General features: G+C 38.9%; 1 protein-coding gene across 1 annotated transcript; it reads left to right on the plus strand.

The window, feature by feature from the left end:
* Nucleotides 1–3,841: 3,841 nt before the first annotated feature.
* On the plus strand, nucleotides 3,842–17,012 carry ptk2bb (protein tyrosine kinase 2 beta, b). Its single transcript, XM_030772161.1, has 30 exons — nucleotides 3,842–4,045; nucleotides 4,359–4,537; nucleotides 4,975–5,062; nucleotides 5,352–5,431; nucleotides 5,675–5,737; nucleotides 5,924–5,978; nucleotides 6,233–6,373; nucleotides 6,950–7,024; nucleotides 7,284–7,385; nucleotides 7,497–7,614; nucleotides 8,080–8,113; nucleotides 8,265–8,296; nucleotides 8,412–8,459; nucleotides 8,604–8,698; nucleotides 8,815–8,896; nucleotides 9,424–9,524; nucleotides 10,264–10,379; nucleotides 10,797–10,897; nucleotides 11,108–11,197; nucleotides 13,007–13,211; nucleotides 13,493–13,595; nucleotides 13,701–13,760; nucleotides 14,248–14,370; nucleotides 14,701–14,850; nucleotides 15,289–15,324; nucleotides 15,446–15,470; nucleotides 15,680–15,729; nucleotides 15,994–16,128; nucleotides 16,423–16,503; nucleotides 16,770–17,012. The coding sequence occupies exons 1-30, from the start codon at nucleotides 3,854–3,856 to the stop codon at nucleotides 17,010–17,012; spliced, it is 3,003 nt and encodes a 1,000-aa protein (XP_030628021.1). The 5' UTR covers nucleotides 3,842–3,853.
* Nucleotides 17,013–17,225: the final 213 nt, after the last annotated feature.

Consider the following 17,225-nt stretch of genomic DNA (forward strand, 5'->3'; position numbering starts at 1 on the left):
TACCAGATCACCAACCAACCTGAGCAGCCAATCACCGTTTGGAGCAACTCCTGGGGACGTCTTTTAGTGAAGGGTTGGAATATGAACATTTTCTGGCAGTGTGGTTGTTCTCAGCTGTTGTTGTCACAAAAATATGCATTAAATATCTGTGACTAAAAACGCTTCAAACAACCTTGAGAGGATAGATTCTTTTAAACATCGGGATCAAATTTGCAAGATAAGAACTCCAGGAGAAAATAGAGATCAGTGGTGAGTAACCAGTTAGGCTATTGCAGTAATACTATTTACTGTAAATAGCGGGGGAAAGCATTTCTAATCCACATGAATGATACGAAAGGGAGAAGAATTCCGCATTAATTGTCGGTCATTATTTGTTATTATAGTAAAGTAATAAGAACCGAGGAACATCTCTAAAACATATCACTGAATAACTCCTGGCGGCTCCAAATCCCCTCTGTTTAATTGTGTGTTTTACAAAAGTAAGGAAGTACAAAGAGCGAATCCAGCAAGGGAGTGGCTGAAACGATACCTCCGTAACCGAGTGCCAATCGTAGCTGTTATTACACTGTACGAACTCAAGCTACCTACTTTTCGAAGGTATGATTCAGACAGAAAGTGGGAGCTTCAAAGGTAAGACAATGCAGGAACTAAAATACGGAACATAATTGTGATTTCTGTGCGTCTGTCGGTGTCTTTGCCAAAAAAATCTTTAACAAACTAAAGTTAACTGAAATTAAATGCATAACGCCTCTGGAAAAAAAAAAAAAACAAGTCTCAGCACTCTCCTTGCAGTTAACAGTATTTACTGACCTGGACTGGCAGGATACAGAGACAGTGGTGGTTTCATATTAGAATCTGATCGGTTCGGCCTTCATTATGAGCTGATTTTTATTTTTCCCAGAGTCATAGTAAGCTTGATTTGTGTTACTATAATTCATCTTGCATGATTGGCCTTCACGTGACCATGCTGTATTACAATGGGACAGTAGGCCTACCACATTCCATAGAGTGCACCGTGTTTGTGATTTTTGAGATTTGCAAGTTAGTTTTCTCACTGAAAACGGTTTTCAGAGCTTACTGGAGTCTGTCGGTGTACAACTCTCGCACGAGTTTCACTCAAGCAACTTGCGAGACAAGTCTGCGCAAGTCCAGTTATCAGCCCGCGCATTCCAATGCTTAAGTGATGTCGAAAGACTATATTCTGTAGTCTCACCAACTGCTAAAAAATGGAATAGGCGCACTAGCAATAGCTAGTCGACTTTCCATCTCTCTTAGTATTACTGCATATTTATGTAATGCTAGTATTTCAGGGTTACACGACATACCCACTGATGTCAGTAGCACAATCATTTAAAAGCGGATATTTTATAGCTAGCGTGAGCTTTGTCAGGTGCTCCACGAAACTCTTAATCCCTCTTGTGTCACGATCAAGACCCTCTCGTACACTTTTCAAACTGAGTTTGAAAACGTTGTGTCACTGAGCCCCTGGGTGTGTGAGTTAGACATTATCTCCCAGTTGAGCAGGGTTCCCATAACAACTCTTGTGTCTGCACAGCCTGACAGAGACACAGGTTCATGCGCCGCTTTTTTTTTTCCATGCCACGCAAGCCATGAGAGTCACATCTCTGCCAGTAAGGTTTATGAGTACAATGACTTAAGGGATAGCAGATCTTTCCCGCACCGTGTGAACGAATTGGACGACATACAGTTGTGTGAGCACGTTGCTCCTCGACTGTAAGATTCTCTGGAGTACAAGCGAATAGGGATTCTACATGAGACAGGGTGCTAAAGCCCTGTTACAGAACTTGTGACTGTGACTTCAAACCTGAGAGATAAAATCTTGTCTGAGGAATTTATTTGCAGTAGTCTTTTTATATCAAGGCTGCACTTCACTTGGTTTGTGTATCTTGTGTTTGTTGACATTGTGACTTAGTGCAGAATGGACAAGGAGATAGTAATGTAATATTTCAGTCTGAAATCATATGTCTCAAGGTGTCATATTATTAGTATTGTTATATTTGGATGTTGTATTTGGCCATAAACTCAGGAGCTGTTTTATTTTTAGTCTTTGCACAGATGTCCTTAAATCGGTATAAACACACTATAAATTATTTAGTTATTTTCACCCTTTTGTTTTGCGAGCATGTACAGTGAAGATTGGGTAAAAAAAGACACCATTTGATTCTTTTTAGTAACATTCCTCCTCCATTATGGTTGCATGTTTCTCAGTACCTCCCCCAACTCCAAACGTTTACCTGTTAAACATATTAACCCCTAGAGGTCAAACCTCACAGTGTTGTTATCGCTGCATGGTTAACCATTCAAAGACTCAGGGGAAAAAATAGATATATCAGTTAATGAACTATTCTTAAAACGGATATAAATGGGCAGAGAAGTCATTTCAAGTGATGTTTCACAAGTCATTATTAAAGTCTTTGACATGTATCAAGGCTTGTATATTCCAAAGAATTAAATATCTTATGACCTTACTCTTCCTGTTGTGTTTCACATATTGGAGCAGTCTTTTCCCCGCAAACGTCACTTTTTATAATTCGAGGTAATTAAATTATTCTAATCTGGCATGAGCTTGATTGTTAGCCTATACAAAGCCAACGACAAGTTAACTCTTATAGTATTAGATAATGTGTGAAGAGACGGTACATTCTTCCAGTGTCCTCTGAACTGGCGACTCCCTTACACACACACACACACACACACACACACTCTCTCACACAGGTTCATTCAATAGAATGCACTATCTGAGGCATGTAGACTCAGTCCTGGTGTGGAATGCACTGCCTCAGGCTAACAAAACACCAGCACATACTTAGAGGCCGAAAACAGAGGAAGACCAACACAGTCACACACACAGGATAATCACTACACTTTACAATGGTCTACTAAAAAGCTCTCAGCTGTCACAGTACAGCATACACCTATTATAGGATCTTGACATAATTTGTCTTGGTTTTATTACACTGTCTGTTTGGTGCAAAGTATGAGTCTTGTTTAATGATTTTTTTCAGAAGGTTATTGTGGAAGGGGTATTGTATTTTACTCTCAAAACAGTAGGCTGAAGTTCTTACAGCCACAGTACTGCATACTATACATAAAGAAATGATTAATGCATGAGAAGATAAATGTAAATGGGAGAGACATTCCTCTGACTTTCATATGATTTGTCACACTTATAATGTTATCAAAAAATGAATGTGTAATAGTGGTGGCATAAATTATCAGGGGAATTGATTCAGTGTGACCTGATGCTCAGTCGGGTCTATGCTATATGAGTGAGGAAGTTTTCATGCTGTGTAGTTAAATATAGGTGTGGTTGAATTGACCAGTGCATTATACACAGGAAGAGTGTGTGCAGCATATCCGTATACAGAGAAGGAATTTGCCGTGAGTGTACAAGTGAACTCCAAGGGCATTACAGGCTCTGTCGCTCAACCATACAGCCTAGTGGTTCAACATGATTCAACTTAATCTCAAAATTGCTTAGTAAATCACTTCATGTTTTTATTGGTAGATAGCTGTTGAGAGATGAGTGAGTAAGACGCAAGTTAATATGGTTTTAAATTTGTTAATTATTAATAGTGCTTGCTAAAAATGGATAACTTAATTTCTCCTGCACGAACTGTGCTTACTTGATATTGTAGCGCTATATCAACATCTCCAGTGAAATCACCCATTTTCATTTGTAATCATGGCTATGACTATGGCTTTGGTTGTCTTAGTTTATCTTTGTGCATTGATCACAACAGTGAATGAAACAAATTGACCTTCAACTGGTTTTGACTTCCCAGGAGACTGTAAGGTGTAATGGTGTGGTGAAGTGATGGCAGTTTTGGAAATGTCAGGCGATACCCGCACTCTGTCCTGGAGGCTGCCCACCCAGGACCATGATGGTGCTGAGAAGAGCCCTGACTTTGGTTTAGCTGGAGATGGTGGTCCTGTTAAAATCCTCAAAGTCTGCTTTTGTAGCAGCAACAATTTGAGCAAAAACTTCAAGCTTGTCAAATGCGACAGCTCGTGGCAGGTTCGGGTAAGGATCAATTGTTGTCATTTTTTCTTTTTTTATCTGAAAGAAATCCATAGTCCTTCATTCAGATGTATTTTACTTTGAAACATATTCGTTGAGACAGTCAAGCTGAAATGATGCAATTTGTAATTAAAATTTTTATAGGTAATTTGAAACTTTAAGCTCATAATTAATAGCCTTTATGTTTTGTGTCATTCTTCTCCAAATTAATTTATGAGTCTACTCTTTGTAGTTTTAGTGTTCTCAGATTTTTTTCTGATCTGTATGCATGATGGCTTGTCTTCACTTCATTAATATGACTTCCTTTCTCCACCAGACCATCATCCAGTCCATCCTGATGAGCGGACACCTCGGCCCAAACATACAGTACGCAGGCTGCTTTGGCCTGCGTCTGAAACACCTGAAGTCAGAGGAGCTTCACTGGCTTCACCCAGACCTGACTGTGGGAGAAGTGGAACAGCGCTACGAGAGTCATCACATAGAGGCGGAGTGGAGGTGAGAGGGGGAGGAGCACAGGTTTATAGCTGGACAGGTTGTTGGAGTCCTTGAAAGGGAAGTGAACACTTTATGATTTATGGATTCATTATTGCTTTTGCTTTGTATTGTATGATGCTGAGTTAAGTTTTTTTTTCTTTTTTTGAGGCAAGTTGAGACAGCTAATGCAATTTTCCATGTTTTGTAAATACAGTATCATTTGATGCTTTTCCTTATGTACTTAAACAAATGAAATCATTTCAGTTGATAGATGCAGGAAAAACTGAAAAAATGATCCTCACATATGGATTGCTATGAATGATTTCATTTTAAAGTTTATAAAGAGTTTTCTTGTTTTTTTGGGAATCATTTAACAGCTAACAGTTTATTTTATCTTGTGCCTGCCTCTGTGTGTGTGTGTGTGTGTGTGTGTGTGTGTGTGTGTGTATGTCTTCCAGATATGACCTTAGAATACGTTACATACCAGTTGATTTCTTGGAGAAGTTTAAAGAAGATCATACCTCCCTGTTATATTTTTATCAGCAGGTCAGTAAAATCTGTCTAAACTGGAAATATTTCTAGGGTTTATATTCAAAACGAAGGTCATAGCTTCTGTTCATAAAAAATCCATGCTATATGTTATATGCTAACTGTAATTAAACTATCTATAGTTGGGATGTGAGACTTCCTAAAATGTTTATTAACTAAATTAGATATGTTGGGGTGGGGTGTGTACAAAAACATATATACCCTGTGGCACTTTGAGAAGAACGCTGTCTACCCCTGAACCGTGGGATATGTGCTTTCGCACATGGCTGTGTTTTGTCTCCACTAGGTGCGAAGTGACTACATGCAATATCATGCTAGTAAAGTCAGTGATGGCATGGCTCTGCAGCTGGGATGTTTGGAGATCAGGTAAGGACAACAATCACTGCATTCAGTCAATTTAGGAACAGACATCGGGACCACCAGAATGACAGGTTTTGACTGAAACTCATATTATTATCTTGATCATAGAAACACCAGTAAAGTCGTTTAAAGAGAGAATGCCAATAAAGCAGAAGCACAACAATTTTGGCATCACACATTTTTTTAAATTGTCCAGTTATTTACAAGACATGAATGATTTCATTCTAATTCATGAGTGCTTTCTTGCAGGAGGTTTTACAAAGACATGAATGCTAAAGGTCTTGAGAAGAAGTCCAATTTTGAGTTATTAGAGTAAGTCACTAATCATTAAAAAAAAAACCTCTGAGGGGGTTTATTTGGGACACTTTAAATAATTTTGAAAATGTATGATTGACATATTTTGCTGCTTTGTTATAACCTCAATTTAGCATGCCTGAAACATAAAAGATTAATATGTTCTGCTTCAGCCATCTGTGTGTTCACTCTCGTCTCCTCTAGGAAGGAGGTGGGTCTGGAACTCTTCTTTCCTCAGCGCTTGATGGACAGCATGAAGGTACAAAAAATTCTGCCGTTCAGGAATAAGAATGTTCATGAAATCTCTAATAGTGCATTTGTGAATTACTTTGGTATGCATGAAACATTTGTATGACACACTCCGTAATTCAAGATATGTATGGAACAAGGCTCAAAGCTCCTTTAATGAGCTGAATAACTTCAATAAGGATATGATTGTTAAGTTAAGACAATCAAGTGACTTGTATGATAAATATCTTAATAATAGTCTTATTAATCTGTTTTTCTCTCCAGTCAAAGCATCTGAGGAAGCTGATTCAGCAAACATTCCAGCAGTATGCTAATCTGAAAGAGGAGGAATGTATGATCAAGTTTTTTCAGGCCTTTGGAGAATTCTTCAGCTTTGATGAGGAGGTCTACCCCTGTGAACTTGTGGTGAGTGTCTTCCTCAGGCTTTTGAAATAAAAAATGTGTAGTATAGGTCCACACTAAAGATATTTTAAAAGTACACTTTAGGTGCACTTGTGGTTTATCTTTATTTGAATGTTTCCTAGTTCTTCAGAATATACATTCTCTGTTGTGTTTACGAATATAGTGTAGGCCGCATACGTAAATTTGTTTTTTGTTTTTTTTTCCACATAGCAGGGATAATGAAACAGAGGTACTTTTCAAAGGTTTCTCATTAACCTGTAAATGACGATTAGACAAGCGTTTTATACTTTGTGACATGCAGATTATGGACTATATGCTGCTTTGTACTTCTGAGGGAACTCACAGCATTAAGCCTAATGTGTGATTCCAGTATGATTTACACCACGGAAGTAGCAGCTCTGTCTGTGTGTGGTCTGTACTGACTCTATGAGATCTTCACTGTTATCGTTGCTATGGTGGGATCACCATCAGGACTTGAAGAAACAGGGGTTAAGAGCTTGGATTTAAACTGATTCTCACTGCAGAGTTTGTAAGGTATCCTTCATATCATTTGACACCTTAACCATTAATTATCCACAGCAAGGCTGGAGTCTAGCCGTGGATCTGGTCATTGGAGCAAGAGGCATTCGTCAGTGCACCCAGGCAGACTCATCGGTGGGCATGCATTCACACACACGTATATATTTACATTCACACCCGCGCATGCACCCGCGCATGCACACACACGCACACATGGTGTCAGGTACACGTAAGGTGGGGCTTTTGATTAATTTTTTAATTAATTTACTCCAATTTCTGATTATATACATGGTGTAATAAAAGCTATTTGTTTTTATTTCACCTAGAGCTGAGTAGAACAAGTACTTTTCTTAAGAGTGTTTCTTACTTGTTTATTCTGGTGAATTCTTTGCAGCAAGTGTGCCTAGCAGAATTCAGACAGATACGGGGTATTAAATATACCCCCCAAACAGATGGCAAGACACTGCTACAAATCGACATTGAGGGTGCCAGACAGGTGATGAAAATCTCACAGTGGTTTCATGCTGTAAATCCTTGAATATTAGTACCTCTTATGGAATGATCATATTGACGTTAAATGCTTAAGTTGCGTTTTTACTTTGTTTAGTCGCTCTCCATCAACATGGCAAGCCTGGCGGTCGCAGAGAACATGGCTGATCTGATTGATGGATATTGTCGGTTGGAGAATAAGGCAGACATATCATTAATATTTAGGTCCAATAAAGGTGAGCAGCTCCTCTCCATCAGACCGTAGTTTATGCAATGTACTGAACACATATACGCCTGTAAATTTCATCTGTGCATCCGTAAGAGGGAGTGGGCATGTGGAAGGATTGTATAATCCTTGGGCAAGTTTTTGAATCTACAAAACATAATGAGATTAACCCAAATATAATAAAATATGTCTAATAAGTTAAGAAATGCCTGGTCTGTTGTTGTTGTTGTTGTTATAATTATTATTATTATTATTTTTATTATTATTATTATTATCATGCTTTAGCATTCAGAGAAGCCAGGGCTACTTTAGCCATAGTGTTGTAATTCCCACTGACATGAAAGACACTCTTACTGAATCACTGTGAATTTCAGTGTGAAATCGGAGACGTGAGCCATATGAACAGAGTACTTTTCTGTGTAAATCTTTTATCTTTACATCTTTCTCGTTATCTTTATCTTTGTCTGCTTTGCAGAGATGCGCAACTCCCTTCCTGAAATCCCAACAGAGTGAGTGAATTCACATATTTTATACTGTAGTTCTCAGTTTGCTGTGCCTGTTTCATTGATGCTGATATAAAATATAAAGTTTAATAGTTGCATACACTGTGTTACTTTCCTATTGTGTACATTGGTTAAAACCAGCTTTTTTTCTAAATAGAGAGCTACGTGACTCTTTCAGATACAGCAGGAGTGAGTATTTTCAGTCTGTACAAATAACTATGGCAATATGAAATACCAGTTGTAAATAAACTATTTATTTTTGCAACAGATTTGTCAACTTATTGATACCTATCTTCCCCTCTAGATTCTGATATATACTGTGAAATTTTGGATGAAAGACCTCCACCTTCTGGTAAAAGGAAGAAATAACTAAAATACGACACATTTGTGCTTTGCTGAAAACATGCTCATTTTTGCAATATGCTACACATTTTCACATATTTACTTGGTGGCATATTTAGCAGTTGTGTGAGATCTATCTTGTACTTTTTATCAGAAAAATATGGAATTTCAAGGGAAGACATTATCCTGGGACAGACTCTGGGTGAGGGATTTTTTGGAGAGGTCCATGAAGGAATGTACAAAAATAAGGCATGTTTATTTTCCCCACAGTCTATGGTCATATATACATATAGGACCGTATATGAATTGTACAGTATGAATACGTTCTTTCCAGTATTTAACCATTTGCTGTGTCTTTAAATTAGAATGGAGAGAGAATCAAAGTGGCAGTGAAGACCTGCAAGGACTGCTCACTGGATGTTATGGAGAAATTTATGAGTGAAGCAGGTAAGAATGTGAAATCGATCCAGAACAACAGACTTATTTAAAAGGTCTCATTTGACATGATGTTATGATCTCACTGTACAAAATGCAAGTAATGCACAAATTTTGTGATATCACCTTGTTTAATCACTGTAATTAATTTGCCTGTATGCAAATTAAAACAAAGTGATTTCTTGACCATATTTGGTCAAGTTCCTGGCAATGTTCTTCAGATGATGATTTCATTCCAGTATTGTCCTGATTATCATGACAGGAATGTCCTAAAAATGCTTATAATAAAGGATTGCTGTAAACATTTGTAGAATGTTCTGGGAATCAATAGAGTCAAGTAAACAGACAGTTCACAGAATGTTTACATGTAATGTTTTAAATGCTCTGGGAAATTTCCAGAATCTATAAACATTATATGTCTTGCTTTTGTTTTGGAAGCTTGTTTTCTGAATGAAAAAAAAAGCTGTTGGCATTTTTCCATTTCGAGGTTTTCTTTTTTGTCTTTTTATTCCATTATCTGACTCCCTCATTATCTGCAGTGATGATGAAGAAGCTGGACCACCCACACATAGTCAAACTGATAGGAATCATTGAGGAGTACCCTGTCTGGATAGTCATGGAACTCTACAAGCACGGAGAGGTGAAAAACAGCCACGTTAATTTTATCATTGACAGTTACAGCTTGCGTGGTTAGAGAAAACTGCTGGCAGAAGCCACAAAAACATTTCTATGGAGAACTCTTATTGATTCGTTTATACAGTCATTTAATAATTGTTGCAGCAGAATTGAATGGCGAACCCAAATTTAATTTTGCACTGCATCAATAGTATCTGAGTGCTCATGATGCTGTTTATATCTGTAAAAAAAAAAATCCATTTGCCATATCAACTTAAAATGATCTATCCAAATCAGTTTGAAAAGGACGTACAAATATATTCATAAACATTTACCGTATGTTTGGCATAAAAGTCTTAATGCTCAAGCTGCTGACAAGGCCCAAGGGGACTTTCATACTGCATAATTTGAAATAGCCAACAACACTCTGTCGGTCACAAATTGTATGAGGATGATGCACCCCTGTGAACACACACAAAGGCACCTTTAAATATTTTTCTCCATCCCAATGGAACATTTGCTTCACATTCCATCTCCACAATTTTAGAAAACAGGATGTAGTGTAAGACATTTTCGGGGTTGATAATAGTTAAGGCTAGAGTAGAACCTTTTGCATTCTGTCTTCCACTCTGCAGAGACAAGTCCTAAATGCCACGTATTTGACAAATTTTGGTGCGAGCTGATACTCTGAAACAAGCATAGACCTGAACCCAATGCTACACTAGTGTACTAATATCTTTGCTACTGTATGTTTTGACTTGCAGCTAGGGAATTATCTGACCCAAAACCAGCAGAGTCTGAACGACGTCACGCTAGTCCTCTTCAGCCTGCAGATTTGCAAAGCCTTGGTCTACCTAGAGGGATTAAACATGGTTCACAGGTGTGCAACTTATTAACACAAACTCATTTTAACCATAAGGGTGTGAACTTCATATCAGAGAATCTCATGCCTAGAAATGTGTGAGAAAGAGACAAGCTTTGTTTTAGGTATTGTTTGAAATACCTCAAATGAAAAAAAGTCATATTACTGTTTTGTTTTGTGTTTTTTTAAACTCTCATTTGTATCATTTCTTGTCTCTTTTTTCTGTTTGCTATAAGTGTTGCTATGGCTCAGTCCTTTTTATTTATTTTCAAATTAAAATTACTGTTTGCAGTATTCAAAGTTTTATGACAGCAGACCGATGGTTTGCAGAGAAATGGATACTGTATAGAACCAACAAGCTATACACTGGATATAACCATGGGTCACCCTTTGAAGTTTACACTATCACCATGTTTTTGTGTGTCTGTGTTGCAGAGATATTGCCGTGAGGAATGTGCTCGTGGCCACGCCGGAGTGTGTGAAACTTGGCGACTTTGGTCTCTCCAGGTACATTGAGGATGAAGAGTACTACAAAGGTAAAAAGCTGTTTTAGATACCAAAGCTCCCTGGCCACTGTGATTCGTTTGACATCCAGAATTTGTTGAAATTTAGCATAAAGGCGTCTGTGGAATATTTTTTAATAAAATGCACTACAGTAATGCAGTATTTTTGAGACTTAACTCCAGTGCTTTTCTAGACAAGATACATGCAGTTTTTGACTAGAGATTTCTGAATCTTATCTGTAGCGTCTGTGACCCGATTACCAATCAAGTGGATGGCCCCTGAGTCTATCAACTTCCGCCGTTTCACCTCTGCAAGTGATGTGTGGATGTTTGGTGAGTGCCTGTAATCTGACCACTTCAGAGAGATCAATATAAGATTCATCATCTCAGTCATTCAGTTATTCTTTCTTTCTTCCTCCTTATTTACAAAAGTACTCTGAATAAGAAAAACTCTTCTCTTTCCCTGAGATGAACCCTGATCAAAGTAGGTAGAGGATTATAAATTTAGTTTACAAAATAGTGTAATATATTTATAAAAATGTGTTTTATGACACATAAACAACATATGAAAGGTAGAAGAACATAATTTATTTATTGAACCACTGAATTCATTACCTATTTGCAGCATATTTGTATTACCTCAGATTATTGTTATTGGTGGGACCAAAGAGATAAAGCAACCCATCATCATTCCACAAATATAATAGAAAACATGCATCTATCTTTACATTTACTAAGCATGAAAAAAGTCCTCTGGTTTCCCAAAAGTTTAGAGATTTTTAAGAAAACACCATAAGATTTAACCGTCATAACATTTATGTTCCAAGTAACCAGCTTGTACACAAGTAGATAGACACTGTACTTAAATGGAATATAGAACAATTTCAAGGTAAGCAATGTTTTTATACATGGAGCCTAGTCTGTAGATTTCCTGTCATATGACCTAATCTTCTTATCATGAATATGTTTGGTATGTCAACACTTTTAAATTTCAAATGACCTCTTATGGCGACTGCTGCTCGGTCAAAAAATTTAGGGGAAATGGCTGTTGCCCATTTTCTTTCCTCTGGTGATGACTGTGATTAGAGGAAGAGATCCTGTTCTTTTTCTGAAGGAAAAATGCTACATGTTTGTAGTCATTTCAGACTGATTTTTTTAACCGAATTTGATTAGGAAATAGCATTTTTTGCTTGTTTGTTTGTTTGTTTGTTCAGTAAACCGACACAGTTCATCTAACGCCAGACATTCACCTTGAACCTCTTGGGGGTCAACAAGTTTGAAAATTCCCTGACATATTGACTGAATGAGTGTTGCTGTTTACAGATAGGTCACGCTTGAATGGTGGGTGTCAGGAGCTCTCCTCTGCAGAATTGTCTGAAGCGAGGCAGCTGTGTGCACTGATTCATAATCGTACGCTTATTCTCTCTGATGGATGGCTCTATATAAAAGAGCTTTGCCCTTCCACTCACAGCATCCTCGCTTTCCGAATGAAGTCGGGGGAGACAGCTGATCCCAGTGATGCAATACTGACCCGTAACATTCTGATCCGTCATGGTCTCGGCAGAGGGGAGAGAGGTTTTCTGCTGAGGAAGGACATTAACGTACACTTATCAAACAGCTGCCGGCATGGCGTCGAGTGATGTTTTGCAACATTTGATAAAACAGCGTGCATCAGCCTGAATACATGAAACCTCCAGAAACATCATTTTTAGAGAGCTCTCGACCTGATTTTTATCAGATTTTTAGTGCAATTTTTTGTGTGGCTGAGTCATACTTAGGAGCCCAAGCAGCAACGGTGCAGTATAGGACACTGTTATCAGGCTATTTATATTCTTCTTTTTTTGTCTTCTACTGGAATGAGTGCCTATTGCAGCCCATAAACTGCTTGGTTGGGTTTTATGAAAATTGCTCTCTTACTAAAGGCCCATGTTAATGTGATACAAAACTATTTTGGGGTCCTTCTGGATTTATGCCTGCAGTCCAAATTTACATTTTTAAATGCACATCCCACGTTTGACCTTTACCTTAATGAGCTGACCTCAGACTAATTATCTCAGTGTGGGCCCAGAATGTGTCCAATCTTGGAGGCTTTGTTCACATGAACCAGTGGAGCTTTTGAGCTCTTTCTCCGTCTGTCTCCAGCTGTGTGTATGTGGGAGATCCTGAGCCGAGGACAGCAGCCCTTCTTCTGGTTGGAAAATCGTGATGTAATCAACCAGTTGGAGCAGGGCATCCGACTACCTAAACCAGAGAAGTGTCCCCCTGCCCTTTACTCACTCATGACCCGATGCTGGAGCTACGACCCCCGGGAGAGACCCAGCTTCACTGAGCTAGTGTGTAAAATCAGGTAAGTCTTTACTTATAGCTGTCTGGGACTTACTATTGTCAGTAATAATAATGGTTGTGTTCTACAACCATCTGGAACATTTCAAACCTTAAGAGTGGAAACACTCATGTTTGGACTGTACTGCATTAAATTCATGAGGCTCTTAGATATTGTAAGGATTCAGAGCTTAATCAAAGATGATTTGTCTTTTATTGTAATATCAGTTAGTTTAATAATACAGTACTATTGGGCTGATGCACGAGGTCGTACTTCAGTGAGTTTTATTTTTTTGTCTTTATCAGTGATGTTCACGACATGGAGAAGGAACTAGAGGTGGAGAGGGAGAGAGACAGAGCACGCTCCACGAGGTTCTTAGAGCCTAAATTTAATGAGCCTCCACCAAAGGTGCCAGTGTGCTTTCATGTATTACATTACTTTTTATGTGCGTCTCTGTAGATGTCAAAATTACATTCATAATTACAGTTACATTTACATGTCTTTGTTGTTCAGCCCACAAGAATGAAACCGGGTCGGTTCGGAAACACACTCAGCATTGGCCTACATATTCAGGTATTGTGTTTTACCTCTGATGCCTGTAAGGAGAATTTTGGAGTCTTTTATATACTGTAGATGAATATAATATGATTTAGAATGAACCCCACTAAATTAGAGCAGGATAAGCCTGTTCTCTTCTGTAGCTCGTTGGAATTTTCTGGCTTTCACAGAATTATTTGCCAGTTCTTTGAAAACAGTGATTATCTAGACCAGGGGGTCCAATGTGTTTTGTGAGGCGAACCCCTTCAACCCAAACAGTTTGCCTCAAGTATCAGTGTAGATTTTAACTCAGTGAATTGAATATGACGTTTCTATCACAAACTCAAAAACCCCCTACAGAACCAACACGAACTCCTGGGGTTTCATGAAGCCATGACTGAAAACCCCTGATTTAGACAATTATAGCACTGTTTGTGTGTATGGGTGTGTGAATACTTTCTTTCAGTGTGTGAGTCCTTGAGTCTGTGTGTCTGTCTGATTTTGGCTGTGGATTGTTCTTTAGCTGAACGAGGCGTTGTGTGCCAGTTCGCCTGACCTGGCCAGTCCATGTGAATATCAATCACCCATTGACTCCACCAACCACCTGGTCTTGCCAAAGATTTCCCCCCGACGCCGCAGCCTGGGAGTAAGACCTCAAACTACTGTGCCTGTTAAAATCCCTTCCCCTCAAACTGCTAACTTATTTTTGTTACTCTTTTGCAAACAATTCAGTCAGTCTGTATATTTATTTGAAGGATTACCTTACTAAGAGTACAGACGTAGCTCTGCTTTCCTTGATTTCTGAATGTCTGTTATATCTCTTTGACCTTAATTTTAGTATCTGGTGGCATTGTCATTATATTGTCCATTACCTTTGTGTGTCTTTATTGCTTGGAAACACTTTATCTAGATCAGCCTTGTACAGAGCTGTAACATACTGTCAGCTATAGTACGTGTTTCTGTTTGTTTGTGGTAGGAAGGGGAGTTTACCTTTGGACCATCCAGTAAGGAGGACGCTCAGCGTTTGTGGCAGGTGGAGAAACAGCGTATGCAGGACACCATGAAAAGACAGAGAGAGGCGATGATGGAAGACAAGGAGTGGTTGGAGAAAGAGGAGAGGCTCCTGGTGAGAGGGCTATGTCTCTCATAGTCCACCCTCCCATTCTCCCATTAAAGATTTACATTAATACTTGAATTGCGTACGTTCTTTGTCTGAGAAACAACCTGATGTAAGGTGATGGAGCGAGAGCTTTTTTAGAAACATATTGACGGAGGAGGAGTTCTTTGAGAAGCATATCTGATGCAGAGTGCCAGGAACAGGATAAACTCCTGACCTATTTGCACAGAGCACAGGTCCCTCTTCTATCTCACCAACTGTATAAACTACATAAGGAATTGTGACAAATTAGAAAATTCCACTTTTAAAGCACACATTTTTTAAATTTCTTTTTCAGTTTTTATCTTCCTACTCTAGACTGTGAGCTGTGAAGAGAACTTAAAAATATGCTGATTTACTAAGATAACTAATAACTGTTATTTCCTCATATTTTGGGTTTTTTTTCAGGATCCTATGGTTCAGGAAAGCACAGATGACCCGAAGGTATGTACAGAGCAGAGAAATATGTCTTAAGATTAGTTTTGGTCCAAATTTAACGACAGCTTCTCTGACTAGACTAATAATTCACATCTGCTGTTCCTTTATTCTGTTTCATCCCCCTTAGTCACCTGAGCACGTGACCAAATATGGTGAGTTCTCTTTTCTCTGTGCACTTATGTGGTGGTGCTGATGTCCCCTAGACTGGCAAAAAAAGGAAAATGTTAACACCGCAACACAATATTTGTATTCATGTATTGAATTCAATATTCATTCTCTATGTGTTTGTATATCAGTCACTGTAATTAAAAAAATCTAAGTCACTGAGTCACTGAAACTCTTCCTAATTTTATTCTTAAAGCTGAACTTCTTCACAAGCCTCCCCCAAAACCTCCAAGAATCTCAGTGCAGGTACTCATTGAACTCCTGACTGTACACACACACACACACCTGTAAACACACACATTCAGCACAAACGGTAACACCTCAATTTCAGGAAGCTTGTTTTTTTCCATAGTGTCTTTCAAATGGATTTCTGTTAACTAAACAAGACAGTTCTTTGGATTCTTACTACAAACCAGAAAAACTGAAACTGTGGGCTTGCGTACACTGATCTCCTTAAAAAATGCAATTATGTGCCCTGATTTTTCTCTCTTTTTCTCCTTTGTCTGTTAGCCTGCGCCTACAGCTGAGCTGGATCGGTCAGAGGATAAGGTGTATCAGTGTGTAATGGAGGTGGTCAGAGTGGTGGTACAACTGAAGAATGATATCAATACACTGCCATCCAATGAGTACATTTCAGTTGTGAAGGTAAACAAAGTGCAGAATCAGAGCCTGAATCATTTATAGATTGATAGTTGTTTCTCTGTGTGTTTCAGGTGGTGGTATAACAGTGAGTTACAGTTTTAGAGTGCAGTCATCAAATTACCAAACGCACTTTTTTTTGTTTCTTTAGTTTGTGAGACTTGATTTTATAACTGTTATTCAAGGAGACGTAGTTCCTCCAAAAATGTTCTTCAGGTGAGAGACAATGTGTGAGCAAACATCAACAAAGTGGTTTTACAGACTCGGTGCCTGTTCTGTCTCCGTCCTTTTCCATCTCAGGGCATAGGACTGTCGTTACGAAATTTGATTCACAGCGTGGATGACATACTGCCCACTCTGCACGAGTCCATAAGGACAGAGGTAAGGTTAAACCTTTCTACCTGAGTCGTCATCTCTGTTCATCTCTATTCGTCATCTTCCTATTCTAGATCCATAACCAGCCCTTCTACCCTTGCTGTATCCTTTACGTTTCTGCTTACCCCTCATTGTGAGCATGACATAAACATGTGACCAGTGTTCCTTGAATGATGTGTGATAGACAATGGTGGCATGATAGGGAATTGGCTGATAGAGAAGTAATAACATATAAGTTGATCCATGTTTCTGTCCCCCATCTGTCTGTGTAGATTGAGGGCACTGAGAAGCTGCTGAATAAGGACATGGCTGAGCTAATCAGTAAGATGCGGTTGGCACAGCAGAATGCCATCACCTCTCTGAAGGAGGAGTGTAAGAAACAGATGCTGGCAGCTGCCCATACCCTGGCCATGGATGCCAAGAACCTGCTGGATGCGGTGGACCAGGCACGTGTGCGTTCCAACCTGGCCAAACCCAAACCTTTGGATTCAGAAGCATCACAGGAGACTCCCTGAAGACATAGTTCTGCTCTATAAGCTCACTGTGGGCAGACTGACTGACCCATGTCCAGACTGCTACAACCCGAAGAGGCATGTGTGCGTCCTGCTTTAAAGATTATACGGCTTATTATGGTCTTGAAAGTCTATCAACTGTGAACAAGCCCAGTGTAAGCCCATATCTCAGCTTATGAAAAGACATTATTAGTTCATTGTACCATTTCAGTCCTA

This window comes from Chanos chanos, chromosome 4 (assembly GCF_902362185.1).
Source record: "Chanos chanos chromosome 4, fChaCha1.1, whole genome shotgun sequence".
Taxonomy (NCBI): domain Eukaryota; kingdom Metazoa; phylum Chordata; class Actinopteri; order Gonorynchiformes; family Chanidae; genus Chanos; species Chanos chanos.